Source organism: Akanthomyces muscarius, chromosome 4 (genome assembly GCF_028009165.1).
Source record: "Akanthomyces muscarius strain Ve6 chromosome 4, whole genome shotgun sequence".
Lineage (NCBI taxonomy): Eukaryota > Fungi > Ascomycota > Sordariomycetes > Hypocreales > Cordycipitaceae > Akanthomyces > Akanthomyces muscarius.
The window spans coordinates 4,183,484-4,204,424 of record NC_079244.1 but is presented as its reverse complement, the minus strand read 5'-3'; the positions used below and the strand labels follow the sequence as shown (position 1 = coordinate 4,204,424).

Sequence of the window (20,941 nt, the reverse complement as noted above, 5' to 3'; positions counted from 1 at the left end):
TGCTTGGGCAAAGCTTTGATGCCACCCCGGTCCTCTTCCAAGGCGAGGCAAAGAACGGGGCGGGAGTCAAGACGTCACGTGACCTTTTCTCTCGCGTTCCATCTCCATTCCGATGTTTGTCAGCCGCATTTACCCCGATGCATCTAATCTCTAATCTGCACCAAGCAAACTCTCGATGTCGAAGCTCAGATCCAAGCCACGTCCGGGATTCCCCTGCTGCTACATCAAACATTGCTCCCGCCCAACAAAATGCGGTGTCACCCATGGTGATGTGGATCGGCCATCAGGCTGCCAGCCGTCATGACCACCGTGCATTTGCATTTATTAACTACGACGGAGCCTAGCACCGACTCTGTCCAGTCCTCGTCAGCTCCCAAGCGACAATGTAACCCAACGTTGGGTCATGACTGCAACCACCCCAGTCCGCGACATGCATGCATCCATGGTGGCCTTGTTGGCGCCAACGCAGCTTGCCAACGTGCCCTGGTCCCAATTTTCGGTGCCGAATGAAGCAGCGTGCATGTAGCCGGATAGTTAATAAAAGGGCGGCCTCGTCCTCTGTTCTTTGCTGAAGTCGTAGAATCCTTCTGATCTGCATCTGGCCCCAAGCCCAAGCGAAATTATGAAGTCTGCCGTTCTTGCTCTGCTCGCTGTTGCCGCGCAGGCAGCGCCCTCTACAGGCGACTGTGTACGTTGATGTTGGCCGCATCGCAACTTTGTACATGGGTATGCTAACCAACGACAGTGCCGAAGCCTGTCTGCCGTATTGCCATCCATCTATCACGGTCCTTCAGCCGCAGACTATGATGAGCTCATCACCGCTCGCTGGTCCGTCACCGCTATGCAGCATCCAGGCTGTGTGGTGACGCCCACCTCGGCCTACGACATGTCCGCCATTGTCAAGCTTCTCACGACCCAGCAATGCCAGTTTGCCGTCAAGTCCGGAGGCCATAATCCCAACCCTGGTTTTAATAATATCGACAAGGGAGTCTCCATTGATTTGAGGAGCCTCAACTCCACGTCCCTGGCCCAGGATCGCTCTTACGTCAGCCTCGGAACTGGCCTTTCTTGGGGTCATGCCTATGCCGCCTTTGAAAAGGACAAAGTCGCTTTTACCGGAGGTATTTGTGAGGACGTTGGTGTTGGTGGTCTTGCTGTCGGTGGTGGACAGTCGCTCTTCCAGGCCGGCAAGGGTTGGGTTGTCGACAATGTTATCGACTATGAAGTGGTTCTAGCGTCGGGCAAAATTGTTCACGCCAACCAAAAGGACAACTCTGACCTTTACAAGGCTCTCAAGGGCGGCAGCACCAACTTTGGCATTGTGACCAAGATCACCCTGGCTGCTTTTGACTTTGACGGCATGTGGGGAGGCCAGCTGCTTCTCGCCTTGGACGGGCCCCAGGCTGGCCATGAGCAAATGATTGAGACAATTACCAACACGACTGTCGACTTTGTTGCCGATAACCACAGTGATATCGACTCGGGTATTCAGATTGTCTCTACATATCTTCGCAACGGCACCAAGGTGGTCGACATTGCGCTGTCCAACACGGCCAACATCGCAAACCCGCCCGCGCTTCAGCCCTTCCTCAAGCTGCCGAATCAGATTGGAAATACCAACCGTCATGCATCACTGGCTGAATTGGCACACGAAACCAGCCTTGCCATTCCTCGCGGCTTCCGCTACGTCACTGCGAGTGTGACTGTCTCCAACGACAAAGATACCCTGCTCGACTTCTTCAAGGCGGCCGACGCCGTGTACGACGGCCTCGAGGTCAAGAATCAAATTGACTGGCTAGTCTCAATTGTACCTCAGCCCCAGCTTCAGGAGATGTACGCAAGGGAACGCGGCGGTAATGTCCTCGGACTGCAGGATGTCAAGGAAGATCAGCTGGGTACGTCTTCATCGGACCGTTGTTTTCTGTACATGACTAACAGTTTAGTTCTCTGGCTCGTCTCCCGGTGGAACGACGCCAGCCTCGATTCCACAATGGAGGATGCGCGACAAAAGTTCATTGATGCCGCGGTGTCTGTTGGCAAGAAGCACAACACTTACTCCCCTTTCATCTACCTGAACTATGCCAGCCCCAAGCAAGACCCTCTCTGCGGCTATGGAGCTGACAATGTCGCCTTCATGAAGAAGGCTGCCAAGAAGTATGACCCGACTGGCGTTTTCCAGAAACTGCAGCCTGGAGGTTTCAAGCTCAGCCACGCTCAATGCGCCTAGGTTCAACAAAGGTGAGCTCTACGTACACAGTGTACTCGGAGGATGAATACATGAGCATGGTCATCCGTATATAGGTCTTTATATTTATGATGATGATTCCTTTCTACTTGAAACTGCTACGGACTGCGTCACCGAATCGGGATATAGCTATGTCCATGTTTTCGGGGCTGGCCATGGCATAGGTGGCGCGGAAGTAGAGTCCAGACAGCGGCACATGCTGTTCAGCGCGGAACCATGAGCCTCGAGCTACGAGTACACCGCCATCGATGCATGCGTCAAAGATCTCCTGCTCAATGTCTTCGAGCTTCCGTTTGCCGTGATCGGGATGCTTCGTGTGGTCCACAGTAAGCCAGACCTACAGATTTAGTAAGAACAATTTTTTCTAAGACTGAGAGGGGGTGGGCACTTACAAACATGCCAGCAGCTGGAGGGGTCCAGCTGACAATGTTCTGTGGAAGATGCTTTTCGCAGGCGGCCATCAAGGCGTTGCGCTTGAGCGTGTACTCTGTGCGCAGGTTCATCAGCCATTTGAGGTAGCCCTCGTGGCCCCAGGTCTCGTCAAGCAGCTTGTGCAGAATTACTTGCGAAAACCCGCTGGGCCCCTGAGAAGCAACCTCGGCATGGCGCTGGTATCGCTCAATAAGCTGCTGCGAGGCCACGACCCAGCCGAGTCGGGAGCCAGGAGCCAAAACCTTGGAGACTGAGTCGAGTCGCATCACACGGCCGTCCACGTCGATGCTGACGTATGGTTGTACCAGTGAGTCCACGAACTCATCAACGGTACCGGTTGTGCTATCCTGATTTTGGCCGTAGGGCTCCATTTGCAGGAAAAAATACGGCTCGTCTTCTATGATGACCATGTCGTGTTTTTGAGCAACGGCATAAATCGCCCGGCGGCGCTCGGCGCCTTGCGTAGCACCTGTGGGATTCTGGCCGGACGGAACCGTATAAAGGACATGAGGCTTGCGAAACCCTCGAGTGCTCTCGTCCCAGTTGCTCAACAGATCATCCATTGCCTCTGGAATGATGCCTTGGCTGTCAATGGGCGTGCCAAAGGTACCAACGCCCAGGGGCTCAATCGTCTCCAGGGCCGTCGAGAAGCTAAACTCCTCGGTCAGCACGGCGTCGCGCCGGTTCTTGTCGCAGAACATGCGCACCGCCTGCTCCAGCGCTCCGGTGCTGCCGATAGTCTGGCAGACGGCCCAGTCCGCATAGGGCGGCTGGCAGATGACTTCGGTGTGCTCGGTGAGGAATCTCATCATCTGCGCTGAGCCTGTCGCCTGGCCATAGTTGAGCGCAATGGACAAGTCGTACTCGGCTTTTCCATTCCGTATGTCGTACTTTCCAATCGTTTCATGCACACCAGACTGAGAGGTGGACTGCTCCGAGAACTCAGGGACCACGGGTATCTTCATGGAAAGCTCGGCGAATGGAAAGACTTGGCTGGAAGGCAGACCGCCTCCCAGCGATATCAGGCCTGGCTTATTGAGATGCCGGGCGGCTTGCTTCAGCGCACATGGTTGGCGCATGCGGCTTTCTTCGCTGAGGTGGTCTACTGCTGAGTTAGCGGACATTCGCACCGACGATGCAAGTGACTCACGATCCCATCGTTTTGCTTTTGGTTTTCCATCTTGCTTTCCAGGGGGTCAGCTGATTGTCTAGATAGTTCGTCTCATGCAGTCCAACATACTGGTCCCTTGAACATGTCACTATTTGACGCCGCGGCGACGCCAGCCACAAGTTTACCAGCATCGGCCCGGCGCTTCTGAATTTCGCCAATGACCTTGGTGGCCGGTGCTCTATTGTACAGCATTCTGAGAGATCCGCGCGTGGCTGCCATCGCCACGAAATGAACAGACTCCGTGACAGCCCGACAGCACAGTTATATTAGACGCGGTTGTCAAGTGGAGGGCGTACGTGGGGTGCTCATATGCGTGCTACAGTGACACACCAGCTTCGCTCTTCAGGCTGCTTCCCACCGGGATAGATTGTAGCTGGAGCCCAAGTGGACTGGTGGCTGCCAGATCATGTTTCTGGTGGATATCCGGCGTTAGTGTCTCGCACGGCGTAGATACCGGAGGCAGTCGGCTCCGACCGGCGGCCCTTGGCCTTTGCTTATGGCTCATCGCGCTAGAACATCCCCTACTGCGTATTTACTTCCTCACCGATTCGAGCAAGCAGGAACGAAGACAATATCGCGAGCTGAGCTGGCAACTGGGATCGGGAGCTGTGTTGGCAACTAGGAATGGGAGCTGAGCTGGCAACTGAAAACTGAAGACCCGTATTTTTAGCATTCTGTACTCTGCTGGTACTACTGTACTCATGCTCTTCCCCGCCCGCGATGCCACCCGTCGCGTCGCGTCCTGGCAGTCACTAGTGATACCCTACATCGATGCATCCAAAAAGCTTTCAACAACTAAGCCTCAATCAAAATGGATCTAACGTAATTTTAGCCATTGTGAAAATACTGTTTTCCTAGCAATATAATCTGCGTACTAGTTTGCTAGCTCCTGTTCCCCTCGTGGCGTGATCCATTGGGGATGATTCCTGTTCCGATTCCGGCCTTGGCCTCATTATCTCGGCGCCGCCCAAAGTTGTCTCCTACAAGCAACATGACTTCTGTTAGCCACCCACGGCAGCTGGACGTGAAGCGTCGTCGAACGACACAAGCTTGCGACTACTGTCATCAGCGCAGCATACGATGCCGATCGTCAGAGAATGGCCCAACCTGCCAAAATTGTGAGGCGTTCGCTCAACAATGTACATACAATCGCAAGCCGCGCAAACGCGGAATCAAGCCTCGACATAGCAATCCCCATACGGACGAAAGGTTACCTAGGCAAGACGACCCGCAGCCAAGGATGAACCAGACCGGCTTGATGCATGAAAACGAGAATAGGGGATCTGATTTGGTCCACCGAGGAGTTGGCCGTGCCCTCAGCCGGGTTATTGACCCATGGAAGGCGCCAACCATCGCCAGCCAAGCCGTAGTCATGGATCTCGTTGAGATTTATTTCGAGATTGTTTATCCCATATTTCCGTTCTTTCACCGTCCTTCGTTCAGCCGACGCATCTCGCGAGGTGAGTACACGACGAGCAAGTCTCTGTTTGCTTTGACAATGGCCGTGTGCGCTCTGGTGAGTGGCCGAGTGCGGGACGGAGCGGTGTCCAACGTGAAATGGGACATGTCACCGCTTTACGCGATAAAACCAGACATATTCTACGAAGAGGCAAAACTGCAACTGGTCAGCCTTATGACTGAGTCTGATATTGATGTTATCCGAGCTCATGCGACCTTGGCAATCACGGCGATCCAGGAAGGGAAAATACGTGATGTGCACATGCATTTGGGCATCTATCATACGCTGATAGCGATGGATGGGCTACATGACGAGTCCAATTGGCCACGTGATATCGGGATAATAGAGCGAGAGGAACGACGAAGATTGGTAAGAGTTCTCAATCCGGGCAAACATATAAGATGGCTTCTGATCTGTGTGCTCCAGTTCTGGTCCATGTACACGTTGGACATCTACTCTGCTGTTGTTTGGGGTAGTGTCATTCGATGCAGGGAGCATCAATCCAATGTGGCCTATCCCGTCGAAGCAGATGACGAATTGATTGATGACAGCGGCATTATTGGGCACACCGTTCTGCCTCGCGACGTTGGGCCGATTTGCAATTCTCCTGGTACCGACGGAGTCGACTGCTGGCTGTATGGATGGAACTTCATCACTGACCTGTATCGTGTCCTGGAGCATGCCTTGGCCGGATTCCAAGGCCGGCGGTGTCAGGTGACAAGGAGCGCGTTTCTGCGCGACATCTTCAAAGAAGACGCGACAGTCGCAAGGAGAACCGTGCAGGCAAAAGTGCTACACAAGTATCACAGTTTACCGGAATCTTTCAAGTACACGCCTCAAATGACGTACAACATCAATACAGATCGCTTCGGGTTCCAAGCCGCCAATATCACAGCCACTGTGCAACTTCTGCGAATTGTTCTCCTCGCCGTCGACGGTGCAACTGTTGAGGAGCGTTGCGAAATTGCTAGTGATGTCGTGGGAGCGTTCACATCGGTCCCTGTCGCTTACCTTCTATCCATCGGAGCACCTCTTCTCTACCATCTTGGAGGAATCGGCACGATTTTGGCGTCGGTTACTGAAGAAGCCTTGAACTTGGTCGACTACGAAAGGATCCGGCATGTGATGCGCTCTCTTGCGCAGCTCCTGGAAAACTTGGAGGTTATTCAACACGGCGCGAGCGCCAGCAAGAGGCTGAGGACATTGGTCTCTCATATAGACGAGGACATTGCGCGCAAGAAAGCAGCTACCCCGCCTGAAAATCCGCTTGCGAACCCTGACATTCTACAGCAGACGATACTTCAAAGCCAAGAGCAGCAAAACCAGATCGACATGGACAGGCCAAATTGGATGCTGGAGATCTCTGGTAACATTTTAGGAGACTTGACATGGAACTTCGATTTAGCCTGACGCAAAATACAAACTATTTGGTTTGAATGCTGCTATGAGCGGGCACCAAAACTGGAATGCCGAAAGCAGTCTGTGCTCAGGCGACGGCGACTCGAACGACCGAAAGGTAAAATATTAGTTATCAATATGTTGCTGAGAGAGTCGTTTCAAACAGTGACAACAGCTATTACTGGGGCTTCGTTTCGTCCTGGTATAGTGGTTCGACAAACTTATCCTCCGGGTTTCCGCCAGTCCTTTGAGTTTCCTCATCGTTGCCGTCGACTTCATCCAGCAAACGTCTGGAAGCCACTGCAACATCACCACCAGCGTCCTCGATGCGCTGATGATATGCCTTCATGTTCTTGCTCACGAGAAGACTGTCGCTCGTAAAGAGGAGGTTCATTTCCTCGAGGGACCGTCTCGCCACCTCAGGATACAAATACCAAACAATTGGCATCGCCACAATGTTCATCGCGCCAAAGAAAATATAGGTTTTGTAGCCGAGCTTCTGTAGCATAATCGGAATCACAAATTGAGTCATGCCACTGCCTGCCGCCCAACCAAAGATGGTGAAACTGTAACCCTTGGCACGGATTTCTTGAGGCCAAATTTCAGTACCGTAGATCCAGGTTGGTACGATATTGAACATTGTGAAAAACCTAGCACCAGTCAGTAAGTTCTAGAAGGATACCATCCGCTTCACTATCAACGTAACGTACCAAATATAGACAAACACAAACGATGCAGCTGCGGTTCCAAGCCGTACTGACTCGGCTGGGTTAGTGGCCGCAGCGTCCTGGGAAGTTTTGACAAACGCGGCAATCAGAAACAGTGCAATGCCCTGTATGACAAAAGAGACCACCAGAGACTTTACTCGTCCCATGCGATCAATCACCAAAGCCGCCGCTGCGGTCCCAGGAATACCACAGGTGTTGGCGAGGCCAGCTAGCCAGAGCGACTTGTAGGCATCGAAGCCAGCGAGTCTAAACAACTCACTAGCCCATCCTACGATGGCTAGGATCCCAGTCCACTGCTGAATCCATTGAAGAGCACAGCCCATGGCTGCTCGCCGACCAAGGTGTAGACTGCCAGAGTACCGGCCTCCGAGGAGCATATTAATCAATTCGCCCCGTTTTTGAGGCTTGGATGCGAAAGTGGCGTCCAACTGGGCAAGCTCTGTCACGATTTTGGGATCATCGGGAGACAGGTCGCCTCTGATTTTGCAGAGGATTTCGACAGATTCCGGTCGTTTTCCTTTCGAAAGAAGCCATCTGAGGAAATGTCAACATCAAAAGCCATTTATCGTGTATCGAGTGGTGAGGGTGTATTTACCTGGGTGATTCTGGCAGGAATGGGAGGGTCGCGGCGACAATGAGTAGCGGGATCGCCATGAAGGCCAAAGGAAATCGCCAGCGAAAATCGACCCCAGTGTTACGGACACCAAAGTTCAACCAGTATGCGATGACGATACCAATGAAATTGGCAATAAAGACGAGCGAGAATTTGGCACCGCGGTCGTGCGACTCTGCGATTTCGCTGACCCACGGAAGGACAATGACGTTGATGAAGCCGATGCTTAAGCCGGCGATAACGCGTGCACATATGAACATGCTGGCGTTGATGCTGCCGGACATGAGGCCTGCGCCCAATATACCAAAAAACACGCCGACAATCATGCCGCGCTTGCGACCAATCTTGTCGCCGACCCATCCTGTGCAGACGAGTGATTAGTTCACGGCTCAATTAGATGCAAGGTATTCGAGGACGACTGACCGCCGAGGAAGCAACCCCACATTCCTCCAAAGTAGTATGCTGAAATGAGACCACCTTGCCTGACAGAGTCGGTAACGACGCCATTCGAACCGATCTTGGCCATGTCGATGAAGCCGGGGGTTGAGGTAACCGTGCCCATGACACCTTGGTTATATCCTTGTGCTGCTGTCAGCCTGCCGTCGCGGCCCAGCGCCAATTTTTTGAAACTTGCCCTCAAATATTAAAGACGTCGCGGAGACGACATCGGTAAAGAAGAGGACGGCTTTTCCGGGCGCATGACGCCAAACTTGAAGTCTGGCCATGTTGACGAAGCCAAATAAACGTGGAACACTTTATAGAAGCAAAGATCCCTGACAGTGAAGAGAAGGCAAAGAAAGCACTTATAATGTCGACACTTTTTTTTGTATGTATGCGAAAGGAGGGTGATGTTTTATTTATAGTGTTAATTTGCAACCTCGTAGCCATGTAGAGAAAATGGCTGCGTATTGTTTGCACCCTGGAATCCAGGAATACCCCAGACTCTCCATACATCCAGGGTCATTGTGGGGAATGGCATCGGCTAAATGTTTGAATGGTTAAATGCTTAAATAGGCTACCGTGAGAAGCGCCTGAGCATCTGGAGTCGCCTAATTAAATAGACATTTAAGCGTTTAGGCGAAACTTACAAGAACCCATCACGCTGAGAGATTGCCACAACAGAGCATCTATGTATTGCTGCTTAAATACATAGGCCCTTGGCATTGCTGTGAAGACGCAACTTGACTTCTTGGGTTACAGGTATTTTTTATACAGCCATACCGTCTACTGTCAATATGGGCTCTCTGCAGAACCCCCCCCGGAAGCCTCTGGACATGACCGTCCTGGGGTTGAATTCAGGGACGTCTATGGACGGAATCGACTGCGCACTATGTCGTTTCAGACAAGAATCACCTGAAGCTCCCATGCACTTTGAGCTTTTGAAATACGACGAAGTGCCTCTGGAACAGGGAATCAAGAAGCGCGTGATGCGAATGATTCTCGAAAATTCTACCACACCAGAGGAATTATCCGAGGTCAATGTCCTTTTGGGAGAAACATTTGCCGATGCTGTCAAGGAATTCTCTTCAAGGCACAACATTGCGCTGTCCTCGATTGATGCGCTCGGCTCGCATGGACAGACTATTTGGCTGCTCAGCATGCCTGGACCAGGCCAGACAAAGTCGGCCTTGACAATGGCAGAAGGCAGCATCTTGGCCTCACGAACAGGAATCACCACTGTCACAGATTTCCGAGTTTCTGACCAAGCGGCTGGTCGCCAGGGTGCTCCGCTCATCGGCTTCTTTGACTCTCTGGTTCTGCGCCACTCGACCAAGCTTCGCGCCTGTCAGAACATTGGCGGCATTGCCAATGTGTGTTTCATCCCCCCAGACGTCAATGGCGAGATCAATACAGAATTCTTCGACTTTGATACCGGGCCCGGCAACGTCTTCATCGACGCCGCGGTGCGTCACTTCACCAATGGAGAGAGAGAATACGACAAGGATGGCGAGATGGGCAAGGCCGGCAAGGTCGACCAAAAAATCGTCGACAAGTTTCTCGCGACGCATCCGTACTTTTCCCTAGATCCCCCCAAGACCACAGGGCGCGAGGTCTTTCGCGATACAGTCGCTCACGCGCTCATCGACGAGGGCCTCAAAAAGGGCCTCTCCCCCGACGACGTCGTCGCGACCATTACGCGCATCACCGCACAGGCGATTGTCGAGCACTACCGGCGCTACATGCCGACGCATCACGGCCCGCTGGCGGAGATTTACATGTGCGGCGGCGGCGCGAGGAACCCCAACATTGCGGACTTTATGCAGCAGGCCTTCCCGGAGACGAAGATCGTCATGCTGGACGTTGCGGGCATTCCGTCAGACGCCAAGGAAGCAATCACATTTGCTTGGCAGGGGATGGAGGCCATTGTAGGGCGAAGCATCCCAGTGCCGTGGCGGGTGGAAACGAGGAGGGAGTATGTTTTGGGCAAGGTGAGTCCAGGACAGAATTACAGGAAAGTCATGAGCAAAGGGATGGATTTTGGGGCGGGGCGAGAGCATCTTGCGCCTGTGAAGGAGTTGGTTAATTATGTTGGGGGTGTAGTGTTTAATAATAAGAAGTAGGCGCATGTGGCTGCCACCTACGACTTAGGTATAAGTGACGATGATAGGGCAGATGGCGGCGCAGTATTTTTAAATGTTCAATTTATGCAGTGATATAACTTGGATCAGCCTTGTGCATTCAATCTAGTATATTTAAGTTGAGAGAATTAATTATATGATGGCATATGGCTGTAAGCGTGCCAAAACATCTATCGCTGTGCGATCGTGATGATTGCCGATGATGGGCATCGTAACAGCGTGCTACTGGCCGTATGATTTCCCACGCCCAGACTACAGCCCTAAAAGATTAAACAAATCTTTAGAAATATATAATCTTATAATTGAATATAAGAACTTAGTAGAAATACTGCTAGAATTATTTTATCCATTAGGTTTTCCATCGGCCGCCTTATGTAAGCTCAGCTACAGTTCGAGCTTTGGTCGTGGTATGAATAGAGCCCACTGTCCCCAAGCCCACTCACCACTCCTCATAGCACCCTCGAGGCTGTCGCTATGTACTGGCCCATTGGAACGCCGCGCATCTACGCTACGAGTAGCAATCGCGCGTCCGGATCCCGCCTGTTCGTCTCGTACGATGGCGTCTCCGGTCCAGACGAGACGGAGCCCGAGCCCGTAAAGGAGGACAACGGCGCCGATGCCACCCCCCCTGCGACGCCCGCGACGCCCGCGATCCAGTCTGTCGAGTTTGGCGACGGACCTCCCGAGATCTCGTCGCAGAATGACGAGCAGACAATACCCTTAAAGGACCCGGTCTTGGCGCTCCGCGTCTCGCGCTCCGGCAACTTGTTTGCTGTCATCACCGCGACGTCCATCACGCTGTGGCAGACCAAGGTAGGTTGCTCTGAAGCATCTCAATATTCTGTCACTGACGTGCGCCGCAGCCTACGGTAGTTTTAGCCGTCGTTGTCCGATCGGAATCCTCCCTTCAACTCTACGGCCGAAACGTCGACCTCCTTCTCCGGCCCGATTCCGCGATCCTCGTCGTGCGCACCAGCGAGGGGTACCTCATTACATACTCAATTGCCACCGACGGCGAGTCGCGCGTATATAAATCACATTTCCCAAACTACCACAACGTACAACGACGCCGGCAGAGCCTCGTTGGGCCGCAGACTGGGTTGCGGCCGGAGCAGTACCTGTGGGGTCCCGGCGAAGGCACTGGCGTTTTAGACGTGAGTGTGCGATTTCGCATGGTGATCAAAGTCGATGCGGGCATCGAGTCGGCCCTGGCGCTGGACGATGAATTGATTGTTGCTACTACAAAACCTGCTGCCGTGCAATGCATCCGGTGGACGCCGGACAGCACGGGCAGCCAGACGCGCACCGAGATCCTGAGTCGCATGGGCTGGGTTGGGAAGAAGGTCTCCATAACGGAAATGACACACGACCGACCAATGAACCTGTCGACATGGATCACGAGCGACGGTCGAGTTTACGCCGTGCAGCGACACAAGAGCACGCCCGAAGACGACGACCCCAAGAAGCTGTTCAAAGGCCACTGTTTTCACACACCCGAGGGGGACCGCGGACATGCGGCGCATGCCGTCATCAATGCCCGTTTCTCCCTGATTGCTGTTGGCTGCAGTGACGGAACTGTCCAAGTATATTCGGTCCGGGACTATTCCGGCAACATCACACTATCGCACAGCCAAGTCATTCCCGCCACGACGTCAACTGCTGGGGTCCTTACCAGCCTCAGCTACTCTCCGGATGGGTATTGCCTCTTTGCAGGCTTTGAAAACGGATGGGCGACGTGGAGCATGTTTGGAAACCCCGGCAGCCATAGCTTCAGCGCCGAGCGGTCTACTGCGGATGAGCCCTGGCTGTCGGGAGTAGACTGTGCGTCGTGGGTAGGCGGAGGCTCCGAGATTCTCATGATTGGGCGCCAAAACGAAGCCATTTGGTCTTTGGAAATGGCAAAGAGCGCTGTTACAGGCTGCTACAACGATGCCAACGTGTTCCGCACAGTTTTGCAAACATCCACAGGCATCATGGTCTACCGCGGCTACGATCTTCCAGACATGACATCCATCTCGGCAGAGCCATTCCTGTGGCACACAGCCAGGATCCCGGCCCCTTATCTACTCCATCACTGGCCGATAAAGCAGGCCGTCATTTCCCCAGACGGAAGATATGTGGCAGTGGCTGGCCGCAGGGGCCTGGCCCATTATAGCGTGAACAGTGGCAGATGGAAGACGTTTGCCAATGAAGCACAAGAAAACGAGTTTCAGGTGCGTGGTGGCATGTGCTGGTACCAGCACATTCTGGTTGCCGCCGTCGAAGGCAACAAATCACATGAAATCCGCCTGTATTCGCGCGAAACGGCGCTAGAGTCGTCGCAAGTCCTCTATACACAAAAAGTTCCCGCTCCGGTAGTGCTGGTCACCACTTCGGGTCAAGATTCCCTACTCGTCTACACATACGAAAACCTCCTCTACCACTTCATATTCACCCCGTGGTCCGACTCGGTGCGCCTGGTGCAAGTCGGCCAGATTGCCTTTCACGGCATCGTCCGGTCCCCTGCTCGCGTGCGCGGCCTGAGCTGGATCCTGCCCGAGAGCCAGCTCGTCGATGGCGACCCTTCCCAGGACGTGGCCGTCGCCTCCGTCATCTTCCTGGTGGACGGCAAGCTGGTGTTGCTCAGCCCGTCGCTCAACGACGAAGGTCAGCTCAAGTACGACATGCGCGTCATTGCGCAGAATGTCGAGTACCACGCTAGCATGCGCGACCAGCCGCTGCTCAACGTGGCGCGCGACGAGAACCACGGGCCGCCTGCGCTGCGCAACTCGCTGTGGGTGTTTGACGGCATGCAGGTCAAGGGTTGGGGTAGCATCGACGACGTGCTGAATGCGGCGTCGGACGGCACCAAGGAACTGCCGGCGCCGGTATCGTTCCCCGTCGACTTTTATCCGCTGTCGATGCTACTGGAAAAGGGCATTATTCTCGGCGTCGAGTCGAATCTTGTACAGCGACGCGATGTAAACTTTTCATTCTTCCGCTTCACCATCCGAGTAAGTGTTGCGCGATTCAACCTAAACTTTTAGCTAAGGCTCAAACGCTGACTGTTTTTAGACGCATCTTGTATTGCCCGACGTCCTGCGCTTCTACCTGCGCCAAGCCATGACGGCAGAGGCCGTCACGCTGTCCGAGCAGTACCAAGACCTTGCGTACTTTTCGCACGGGCTGGAGATCCTCCTGCACCGCGTCCTCGAGGACGAGTCCGAGTCGTCGCCGCCGCCCGAGGAGGCGGTGCTCCCGCGCGTGCTCTCGCTGCTGTCGTCGTCCAAGGACTACCTGGACGTGGTGCTGCAGTGCACGCGCAAGACCGAGGTGCGGCAGTGGAAGACGCTGTTTGCCTACCTGCCGCCGCCGCAGGAGCTGTTTGAGGAGTCGCTGCTGCGGGGCTCGGTCAAGACGGCCGGCGGCTACCTCATGATCCTGTACACGATGGAGGAGCGGCGAGGGGCGCTCGGCAGCGGCGGCGACGGCGACGACGACCAGCCGTCGTCGTCAACGACGGAGCAGAGCGTGCGCGTGCTGACGCGCGCCATCCGCGAGGCCGACTGGGAGCTGTGCAAGGAGCTGGCGCGCTTCCTGGCCGCGCTGGACAACACGGGCGAGACGCTGCAGCAGGTCATGAAGATGGCCAACATGGCCGCGGCGGTGGAGACTAGGCAGAACGGCGACGGCATTGGCTCGCGGCTCGAGATACCGTCGGGCCTGCTGCTGGGCCGGCCGCGAATACCGAGTGACGGGACAGAGTCGGATAGACGGTCCGTGAGCGAGGGAAGCATGGGATCGACAATCAGCCCGATCGCGAGCCCGTAGATATAAGAAAGCATGACAATAGATGTATAAAATCAATCATGTGAATGACTGTACTGTTTTGTTCTTCTTTCGCTACAGATTACGTATGCAAAGTGTGCCTAGAAACTGCTACCCAAACCATCTTGCGCTCTATGTCAGAAGGCCTTGTCCTCTATACCCTATCCATATGTCTTCTTTCTTCATTGCTTGTGCATTCATCCCCGCTTTCGTTGAGCTCTATACCGTATATCCGAATCTCTATTGCGTAAATCCTATCGCTTTGCCTCGCCCCTCCCCCCCTCGTCCAAAATATATCACTTTATTCATGTCATTGAACCCCATTTGTCTTGGCGTGACCAGTATCCTCGTGGTAAAGGTCATTCTTCTTTATGTATTCGTACACGGGCTGCGCAAGGTCCAGCACGCGCTCGCCATTCTTGAGCTGCGCGCGAATCTTGGTCGAGCTGACGTCATTCTCAAACGCCTCGACGACCCAGATCTTGTCGTCGTACTTGTGCAGCGACTCGAGCGCCTTGTCAATGTGCGTCTGCATGGGGCGCTCAATGACAAACGCGCCGTAGTGGCCGAGGATGGCGTCGACGTCGGGCGTCGGCCACAGCTTGGGGTCGCCCATGGTAGCGGCCACGTCGGCGCCCATGAGCAGCACAATCTGCGCGCTGACCCTGCCGAGGCCGTCCGACGTCTCGACGCCGCCGTCGCGATTGATCTCGTGGTCCACGTGGTGCAGGACATCGACGGTGCTGGTGTAGACGGGCTCCCCGGTGGCGGCCTCGCAGCGCAGCGCCTCCCACGGATCGACCATGATGTCGGTGCGCGAGACGGCGAGCTCGCACATAGCCATGCGGTGGTGCGCGCGCGCCAGCGCCGGCTTCTTGTAGGCGTCGCTCACGGGGCTGAGGTAGCTGCCGACGACCTCAAAGTCGGCCGCGCTGTGCGGCTGCCCATTCGCTGGCTGCTGCGACGACGAGGACTGGACGTGGCGCTCGGCCATGGCAAACATTTGCACGTGCAGCACGGTGATGGGTGAGTAGCTGCCGCAGGCAACGAGCACGAGCGGCGTCTTGCCGGGTCGCGTCAGTCGCCGCCGCAGCTTGTCGGTAGGAAACGTGTATGGGCTCGTCGTGGTGATGGTCGAAGCTGGCGTCGCACCGGCCGGGGGGTCTTGTGCGGTGCCATTGGCGGCGGTGGTGCCGTTGGCGGTCGGAGGAGAGGCGTCAATCATGATGAACAACGTAGGATATTGTGTGCGGCGATGCCGTCCATGCGTGAGGGTGAGAAGAAAAGGGCAAACGGGGAGCCGAGGTCGTGGGATTTATAAACGCTCGGTTGAAAGACGTCTGCCTACGAGTCCTGGCGTTGGAGGGGCCAAAGGCGCACCTGCATGCGGCCCCGCTGAATCCTGGGGTGCGTTAATAGGCAGTTGCGGGTGACTCAGTCGGTAAAATTTGCGTTTATCACGCACCACAAAGTGAGCATGGCGTTTCATTAACCGACTTTCAAAGCAGTTCGAATTTTCATGTTGCGCATAAATCTAGCAAAAGGATTGAAAAAAAGATGCACAGTTTTGCAAACACTGTGCGCGCACTGTAGGCCTCAAGCTCAGGGTTAGGGTTACAATCTTAAGATCTGAGAGGCTCTTTCCAAGACAGATTGAATAGACTAATATGGTTGCCTGAAGTGAGGACGTCCAATAATAAATAGTTGCATAAGCGGGTGGAAAGATGTCCACTGGAGTCTTGATGCGCGGGTGATCCGGGTTGAAACAAGCCAGTCTGTCGTAGAGATGGGCTGGAAAATCGGCCGGGTGCGGGATTGAAGGAATAGGAAAGACAGGAGGGATAAGGGGAAAAGATAAGTGAGAAATAGAAGAGGAGATGGAACAATAAGAAACAGTGAGAATAAAAAATCACTGCTTTGCGGTAATTGGCCGCTGGAGCGGCTTCAATACACAACGAGTCCCTGCTTGCTCTTCCCCGGTTATTCCTTTTGCGCCTTTCTTCCTCTTCACTTCCGTTGAGGCGAATAGCAACCTCTGGCAGAGGTCCGTCAACGATGTAATCGGCGTGATGCTTGGTAGACTTACCAGCCGTCTGGAAATACCAGCTGGCTGTTGGATGACTATGCAGCCCCAATGCAACCACAAAGTTTTTAAATGCGAGAATGATACAGTATCTATTCTACAAAATTATATAGTGCTCTGTGGTCAATCGTGTAACGTGTTTCTATTTTTGTTGTTCTCTCCCTACCTACTCTCAATAGGACACCTTTTCTTCGAATTCCAGGACTTGAACTATTTTACGACATGCGCGTGAGCTCTTCAAGCCTCTGAAACTCCATTGATAACCTGCAGACTGACTTTCTTATCTTTGCGCTTGTACCTCAAAACGGCTTTTCAAAAATAAAAATTAAAACCCTTTACCACCAGTCGGCGCCGAACCCCCTAGCTGAGCACCACGGTGGAGTATTGAGCCGTTGAAGGTGTGCTAGAGGCAGATTTGCGGGTGCGATGCCACTTGGAAACGATTTTGTGAGAACGGCGATTGTGATAGCAACTATGAGATGCTTGGGTTATCGAAACTTATTGTTGCTGAAGACGAGAGTTCGTCTCGCGAGGTTCGCCTGTGTCCGGCTCAGATTGCAGCCGGTCAACGTCAGCACTCGAATCCAGACACCAGTCTTAAAATGTACTATATACTTATAAGAATGTGTTTTTCTCCATGAACAAGAATATGTTATCCATGAAACTGAACTCTCGAAAGTTTACAGCGAGGGGCCTTAAGAAGGGGCAGAGGCCAGTGATGGACTGGGGATGTTTGCGCATGACAGGCGGGCGGCCGCAGGGTTTTCTTTTTCCTTTTCGCCTGAGTGCCTAGTTCTCTTTATTTTCTTAATAATATTGTCTCGATGATATTGTACTTAAATACTCTTGGCTTAGAGAGAAATACGAAAGCTGTGTGTTTGTCGCTCACAACGTGTGCTTAAAATGATCCAAAAATATTATAAATGAAAGCCCGCTAGTTCTAGCGGTCTGAGAATATCTGGAGCCCGCGAAACTAATGCCGATTTAATTAGAATTTAATCGCGTTGCGAGTCCCTTTCTTGACTGCCCCACCGCAAAACCACCCCGCCACATCTTCACCCTGCAGGCCTGCATCCAACCGCACAGCCGTGCCTATCTGGCAACACAGCATATCACAGGCCCAAAATTCATCCTTACCCGACGACAAACAAGCCGCGCACGGTGGCGGGCCTCAAGCGAAAGATGGACGACTACGGCAGCGAGACGGATAGCGACTACACAAGCTATTGGCGAGACTGGGTGCGTTTTTTTGCTCGAGGCGGAGCGGGCAGGCGTTTCGTCGCGGCGCTCCCGGGGTGGAAACATCAACTTATGCTGACATTGAGGAAACGAAATAGTTCATCTCGTCCCGCGGCAATGAGTACTTTTGCGAAATCGACGAGGAGTACCTCATGGACCGCTTCAACCTGACGGGCCTCAACACCGAGGTGCAGTACTACCAATACGCGCTGGACCTCGTCACCGACGTCTTCGACCTCGACTGCGACGACGAGATGCGCGAGACGATTGAAAAGTCGGCGCGGCACCTATACGGCCTGGTCCACGCGCGCTACATTGTGACCACGCGGGGCCTGACCAAGATGGTAAGGCGACAAGCGCCCCCCCCCCCCCCCCCCCTTCCAAACGTTAGACAAGGAAACGAGCGGCCATGGCTGACAAGACCCCCAAACCGTAGCTGGAAAAGTACAAAAAGGCCGAGTTTGGCAAGTGCCCGCGCGTCGACTGCCTCCTGCACCCGCTGCTCCCCATGGGCCTGTCGGACGTGCCCAACCACCGGCCCGTCAAGCTGTACTGCGCGCGCTGCGAGGACATTTACAACCCCAAGTCGTCGCGCCACGCGGCCATCGACGGCGCCTACTTTGGCACGTCCTTCCAGAACATCATGTTCCAGGTGTACCCGGCCCTCATCCCCTCCAAGAGCCTCGAGCGCTACGTGCCCCGCGTCTACGGCTTCAAGGTGCACGCCGCCGCCGCGCTCGTCCGCTGGCAAAACGCCCGCCGCGACGACATGCGCCGCCGCCTGCGCCAGGCCGACATTGAGACGCGCTTCCGCGACGACAGCGCCGAGGAGGACGAGGACGTCGAGTTTGAGGGCGTGGAGGCGAGGGTGGTGGCGCGGGCGAATTGAATACAGGGGGACAAAGGAACAACACAACGAATGATTTAGATCGCAGAGGGGGTGAATGGGACTTTTTACACTTGGCGTTTGACGGGTAGTCTTTCTAAATGGCATGGTAGCAATCAATGAATATCTTCCTCTCTCGAGTTTCAACCGCTCAACCATCACCGCGAATTTCATGCCAAGTCTCTATTCAAATTGAATTGATTGGGATATTCTATTATTATTATGGATTAAACTATTAATTTACAACTACACGCGGCTGTCAGCCTGGTTCAGTCGCTGCATCTCGACATCTTCGAATCCAGCACCGTATTGTGAGCTGTACTGGCCGTTCGCCTCGGGTTGTTGGCCGACGCGCTGGTTAGCACCGCGCGAGACCGCAGTCTGAGGATAGGCCTCAACATCGCCTGATTCGGCCAGAGGATCTGAATGGGAAGTGCCATAACCGACATTGCCAACACCGGCCCAGAATGCACGCTTAGGGTTACGGGGGCCCCAAGCCCAGCCAGCACCATCCTGGATGGGCATGTGGTAGTATCGGAAGCTGTAGATGGCGCATAGGGTGCCGATGATGAAACCAAAGAGAATATCAAAGCCGTGGTGACGGTAGTTGAACCAGCGCGAGGCGGAAATCACAAGCGCCAGGGAGAACGGAACCAGCGTGATGATGAGCAGGAAGACGGGCGGAGCAGCAGCCCGCGAACGCGCGCTATAGACCTTGCGCTTGGTGCTCTTGTTGGCGCCAAGCGGCCAGCTGCCGTCGTTGCCTTCCTCGTAGCCGTTTTGGGCGTGAGTGTCAGCGTGTCCGGCACGCGAGGGGAACGCGCCGTGCGAGGCCGGATTTTCACCGGATCCAGGCATGATCCAGGGCAGCGTGACGGCAAACTTGCTGGCGAGGAAGAGCGAGAGGTAGATGAGGCCGCCGGCGGAGGCGGCGGCGTGGCCGCTGGGGTAGCTGCGGAAGCCGTCCCAGAGCTTGGACTCGTCCGTCTCGGTGCAGATGGCGGCCGAGTAGAGGTGGCCGTTGGCGCCCTGAATTTGGTAGCCGCCAACAATGTACTTGTCGGCATTGTCCATGTCCGGCTTGCACCGGGAGAGCATGTCGGGGCGCGGCTTGCCGCACATGTTCTTGAGGCCGCTAACGAAGAACCAGGCGGACCCGACGGCCATGAGCAGGCCGAGCCAGGAGATCTGCAGCTCCCAGAGCTTGCGCTTCCAGACGAGCAGCGCGGGGGTGCCCTTGGGCACGGTGCCGCCGGGGACGAGAAGCAGCGTGACGACGAGCACGACGACGACGGGGATGACGCCGCAGCAGACAAAGAGAAGCATGTTGGAAAAAGTTTCGTGCTCGGCAAAAGGAAAGCTGCAGCAAAGGAATCGTTAGCAAATCGCGCGGACCATGGTTCGACGAGGATGGGCACGCACGCAATGTTGGGATCCGCTAGGGAAAAGTTCCGAAAGTTGGGCTTTATGTTGCCCAGGACATAGGAGCCTACGGCAAGCGCAACGAGGAGAATCCAATCGATAATGTACGAGGCGATGAGAGTAATTGAAAACTGCTGCCGCAGCGCGGCGGTTCCTGTGCCCGCCATCTTTTCGTAGGTTGACATGAGAGATGTGCAAGGTGGAAAAAGGGACTACGGCGCGTCGGCCGGAAAGAGCTGAGACTTGAACTGCCCAGAATGCTTGGGACGGCAATCGATCAAGTGACGTGGGTGGTAAATGTAAGCTTTTGTTGTAGCGGGAAGCTAATACTATTATAGTCTCAAAATAGGGATCAGAGGAAAATCAAGCGGCTAAAGAGCAGCGGGCGACGTAAGCTGGCGACGGCGATCGTGGGCCATGAATGGCAAATAGGTGGTCAGCCAAGACCTCCTGAAGGGGTCATGTCATGACTGCCAACCAGCGCTATTGGGGGAGAAATCCACCGTGTCGCTGGGGGGAGAGGAGGCTGTGTGTGAGAGACCAAGGCGCAGTGAGGAGAAAGGGCGAGACATTAGGCGTGACCGAGCACATACCTTGCCTCCGGCGACGGGCGATCAGCCAATTATTTCGCGCCAAGCGTTTTCAGGACCGGAATTCAAATTCAACCCACTGGGGCGGCTGCTGCGACACCTTCTTTCTCTCTGATGACAGAGACAAAGGAGAGAGAGACGTTCGGCTTGGTTGTGCGGAGCCCTGCGCACCCGAGTCCCGCGCGACCCCGGCACCTGGCTGCACATCGCACTGCCCAGGACGCCCAAAGGGCAGAGCCAGACCCTGCGTGCGCAGCCTCATCGTAGCGCCTGTAGTATATTTCGCTTG

General features: G+C 54.5%; 9 protein-coding genes across 10 annotated transcripts; 5 read left to right on the top strand and 4 right to left on the bottom strand.

Moving 5' to 3' along the window:
* Positions 1-18: 18 nt before the first annotated feature.
* On the top strand, positions 19-270 carry LMH87_012117 (uncharacterized protein; the record flags this gene model as incomplete). Its single annotated transcript, XM_056201371.1, has 2 exons — positions 19-114; positions 166-270. The coding sequence occupies 2 exons, from the start codon at positions 19-21 to the stop codon at positions 268-270; spliced, it is 201 nt and encodes a 66-aa protein (XP_056053130.1).
* A 352-nt stretch (positions 271-622) lies between these two features.
* On the top strand, positions 623-2,227 carry LMH87_012116 (uncharacterized protein; the record flags this gene model as incomplete). The annotated part of the gene is made up of 3 exons (XM_056201370.1): positions 623-688; positions 746-1,895; positions 1,944-2,227. 3 exons carry the CDS (start codon positions 623-625, stop codon positions 2,225-2,227), a joined length of 1,500 nt encoding a protein of 499 aa, XP_056053129.1.
* Positions 2,228-2,330: 103 nt separating this feature from the next.
* Positions 2,331-4,067, bottom strand: LMH87_012115 (uncharacterized protein; the record flags this gene model as incomplete). Its single annotated transcript, XM_056201369.1, has 4 exons — positions 2,331-2,582; positions 2,638-3,779; positions 3,828-3,861; positions 3,918-4,067. 4 exons carry the CDS (start codon positions 4,065-4,067, stop codon positions 2,331-2,333), a joined length of 1,578 nt encoding a protein of 525 aa, XP_056053128.1.
* A 1,021-nt stretch (positions 4,068-5,088) lies between these two features.
* On the top strand, positions 5,089-6,717 carry LMH87_012114 (uncharacterized protein; the record flags this gene model as incomplete). Its single annotated transcript, XM_056201368.1, has 2 exons — positions 5,089-5,676; positions 5,734-6,717. The coding sequence occupies 2 exons, from the start codon at positions 5,089-5,091 to the stop codon at positions 6,715-6,717; spliced, it is 1,572 nt and encodes a 523-aa protein (XP_056053127.1).
* Positions 6,718-6,883: 166 nt separating this feature from the next.
* Positions 6,884-8,771, bottom strand: LMH87_012113 (uncharacterized protein; the record flags this gene model as incomplete). Its single annotated transcript, XM_056201367.1, has 5 exons — positions 6,884-7,355; positions 7,416-7,967; positions 8,029-8,407; positions 8,470-8,625; positions 8,681-8,771. The coding sequence occupies 5 exons, from the start codon at positions 8,769-8,771 to the stop codon at positions 6,884-6,886; spliced, it is 1,650 nt and encodes a 549-aa protein (XP_056053126.1).
* A 510-nt stretch (positions 8,772-9,281) lies between these two features.
* LMH87_012112 (uncharacterized protein) lies at positions 9,282-14,435 on the top strand (the record flags this gene model as incomplete). The annotated part of the gene is made up of 5 exons (XM_056201366.1): positions 9,282-10,475; positions 11,010-11,032; positions 11,081-11,438; positions 11,489-13,618; positions 13,680-14,435. The coding sequence occupies 5 exons, from the start codon at positions 9,282-9,284 to the stop codon at positions 14,433-14,435; spliced, it is 4,461 nt and encodes a 1,486-aa protein (XP_056053125.1).
* Positions 14,436-14,742: 307 nt separating this feature from the next.
* LMH87_012111 (uncharacterized protein) lies at positions 14,743-15,657 on the bottom strand (the record flags this gene model as incomplete). Its single annotated transcript, XM_056201365.1, has 1 exon — positions 14,743-15,657. One exon carries the CDS (start codon positions 15,655-15,657, stop codon positions 14,743-14,745), a length of 915 nt encoding a protein of 304 aa, XP_056053124.1.
* A 2,040-nt stretch (positions 15,658-17,697) lies between these two features.
* LMH87_012110 (uncharacterized protein) lies at positions 17,698-18,643 on the top strand (the record flags this gene model as incomplete). Its single annotated transcript, XM_056201364.1, has 3 exons — positions 17,698-17,754; positions 17,853-18,098; positions 18,191-18,643. The coding sequence occupies 3 exons, from the start codon at positions 17,698-17,700 to the stop codon at positions 18,641-18,643; spliced, it is 756 nt and encodes a 251-aa protein (XP_056053123.1).
* Positions 18,644-18,875: 232 nt separating this feature from the next.
* Positions 18,876-20,247, bottom strand: LMH87_012109 (uncharacterized protein; the record flags this gene model as incomplete). Of its 2 annotated transcripts, XM_056201362.1 has the most annotated exons (3): positions 18,876-18,886; positions 18,946-20,000; positions 20,063-20,247. In XM_056201362.1, 3 exons carry the CDS (start codon positions 20,245-20,247, stop codon positions 18,876-18,878), a joined length of 1,251 nt encoding a protein of 416 aa, XP_056053122.1. The 2 variants fall into 2 exon arrangements, with proteins under 2 accessions (XP_056053122.1, XP_056053121.1); XM_056201363.1 differs by lacking the exon at positions 18,876-18,886 and having other exon boundaries at positions 18,887-20,000.
* Between the last annotated feature and the right edge of the window lie 694 nt (positions 20,248-20,941).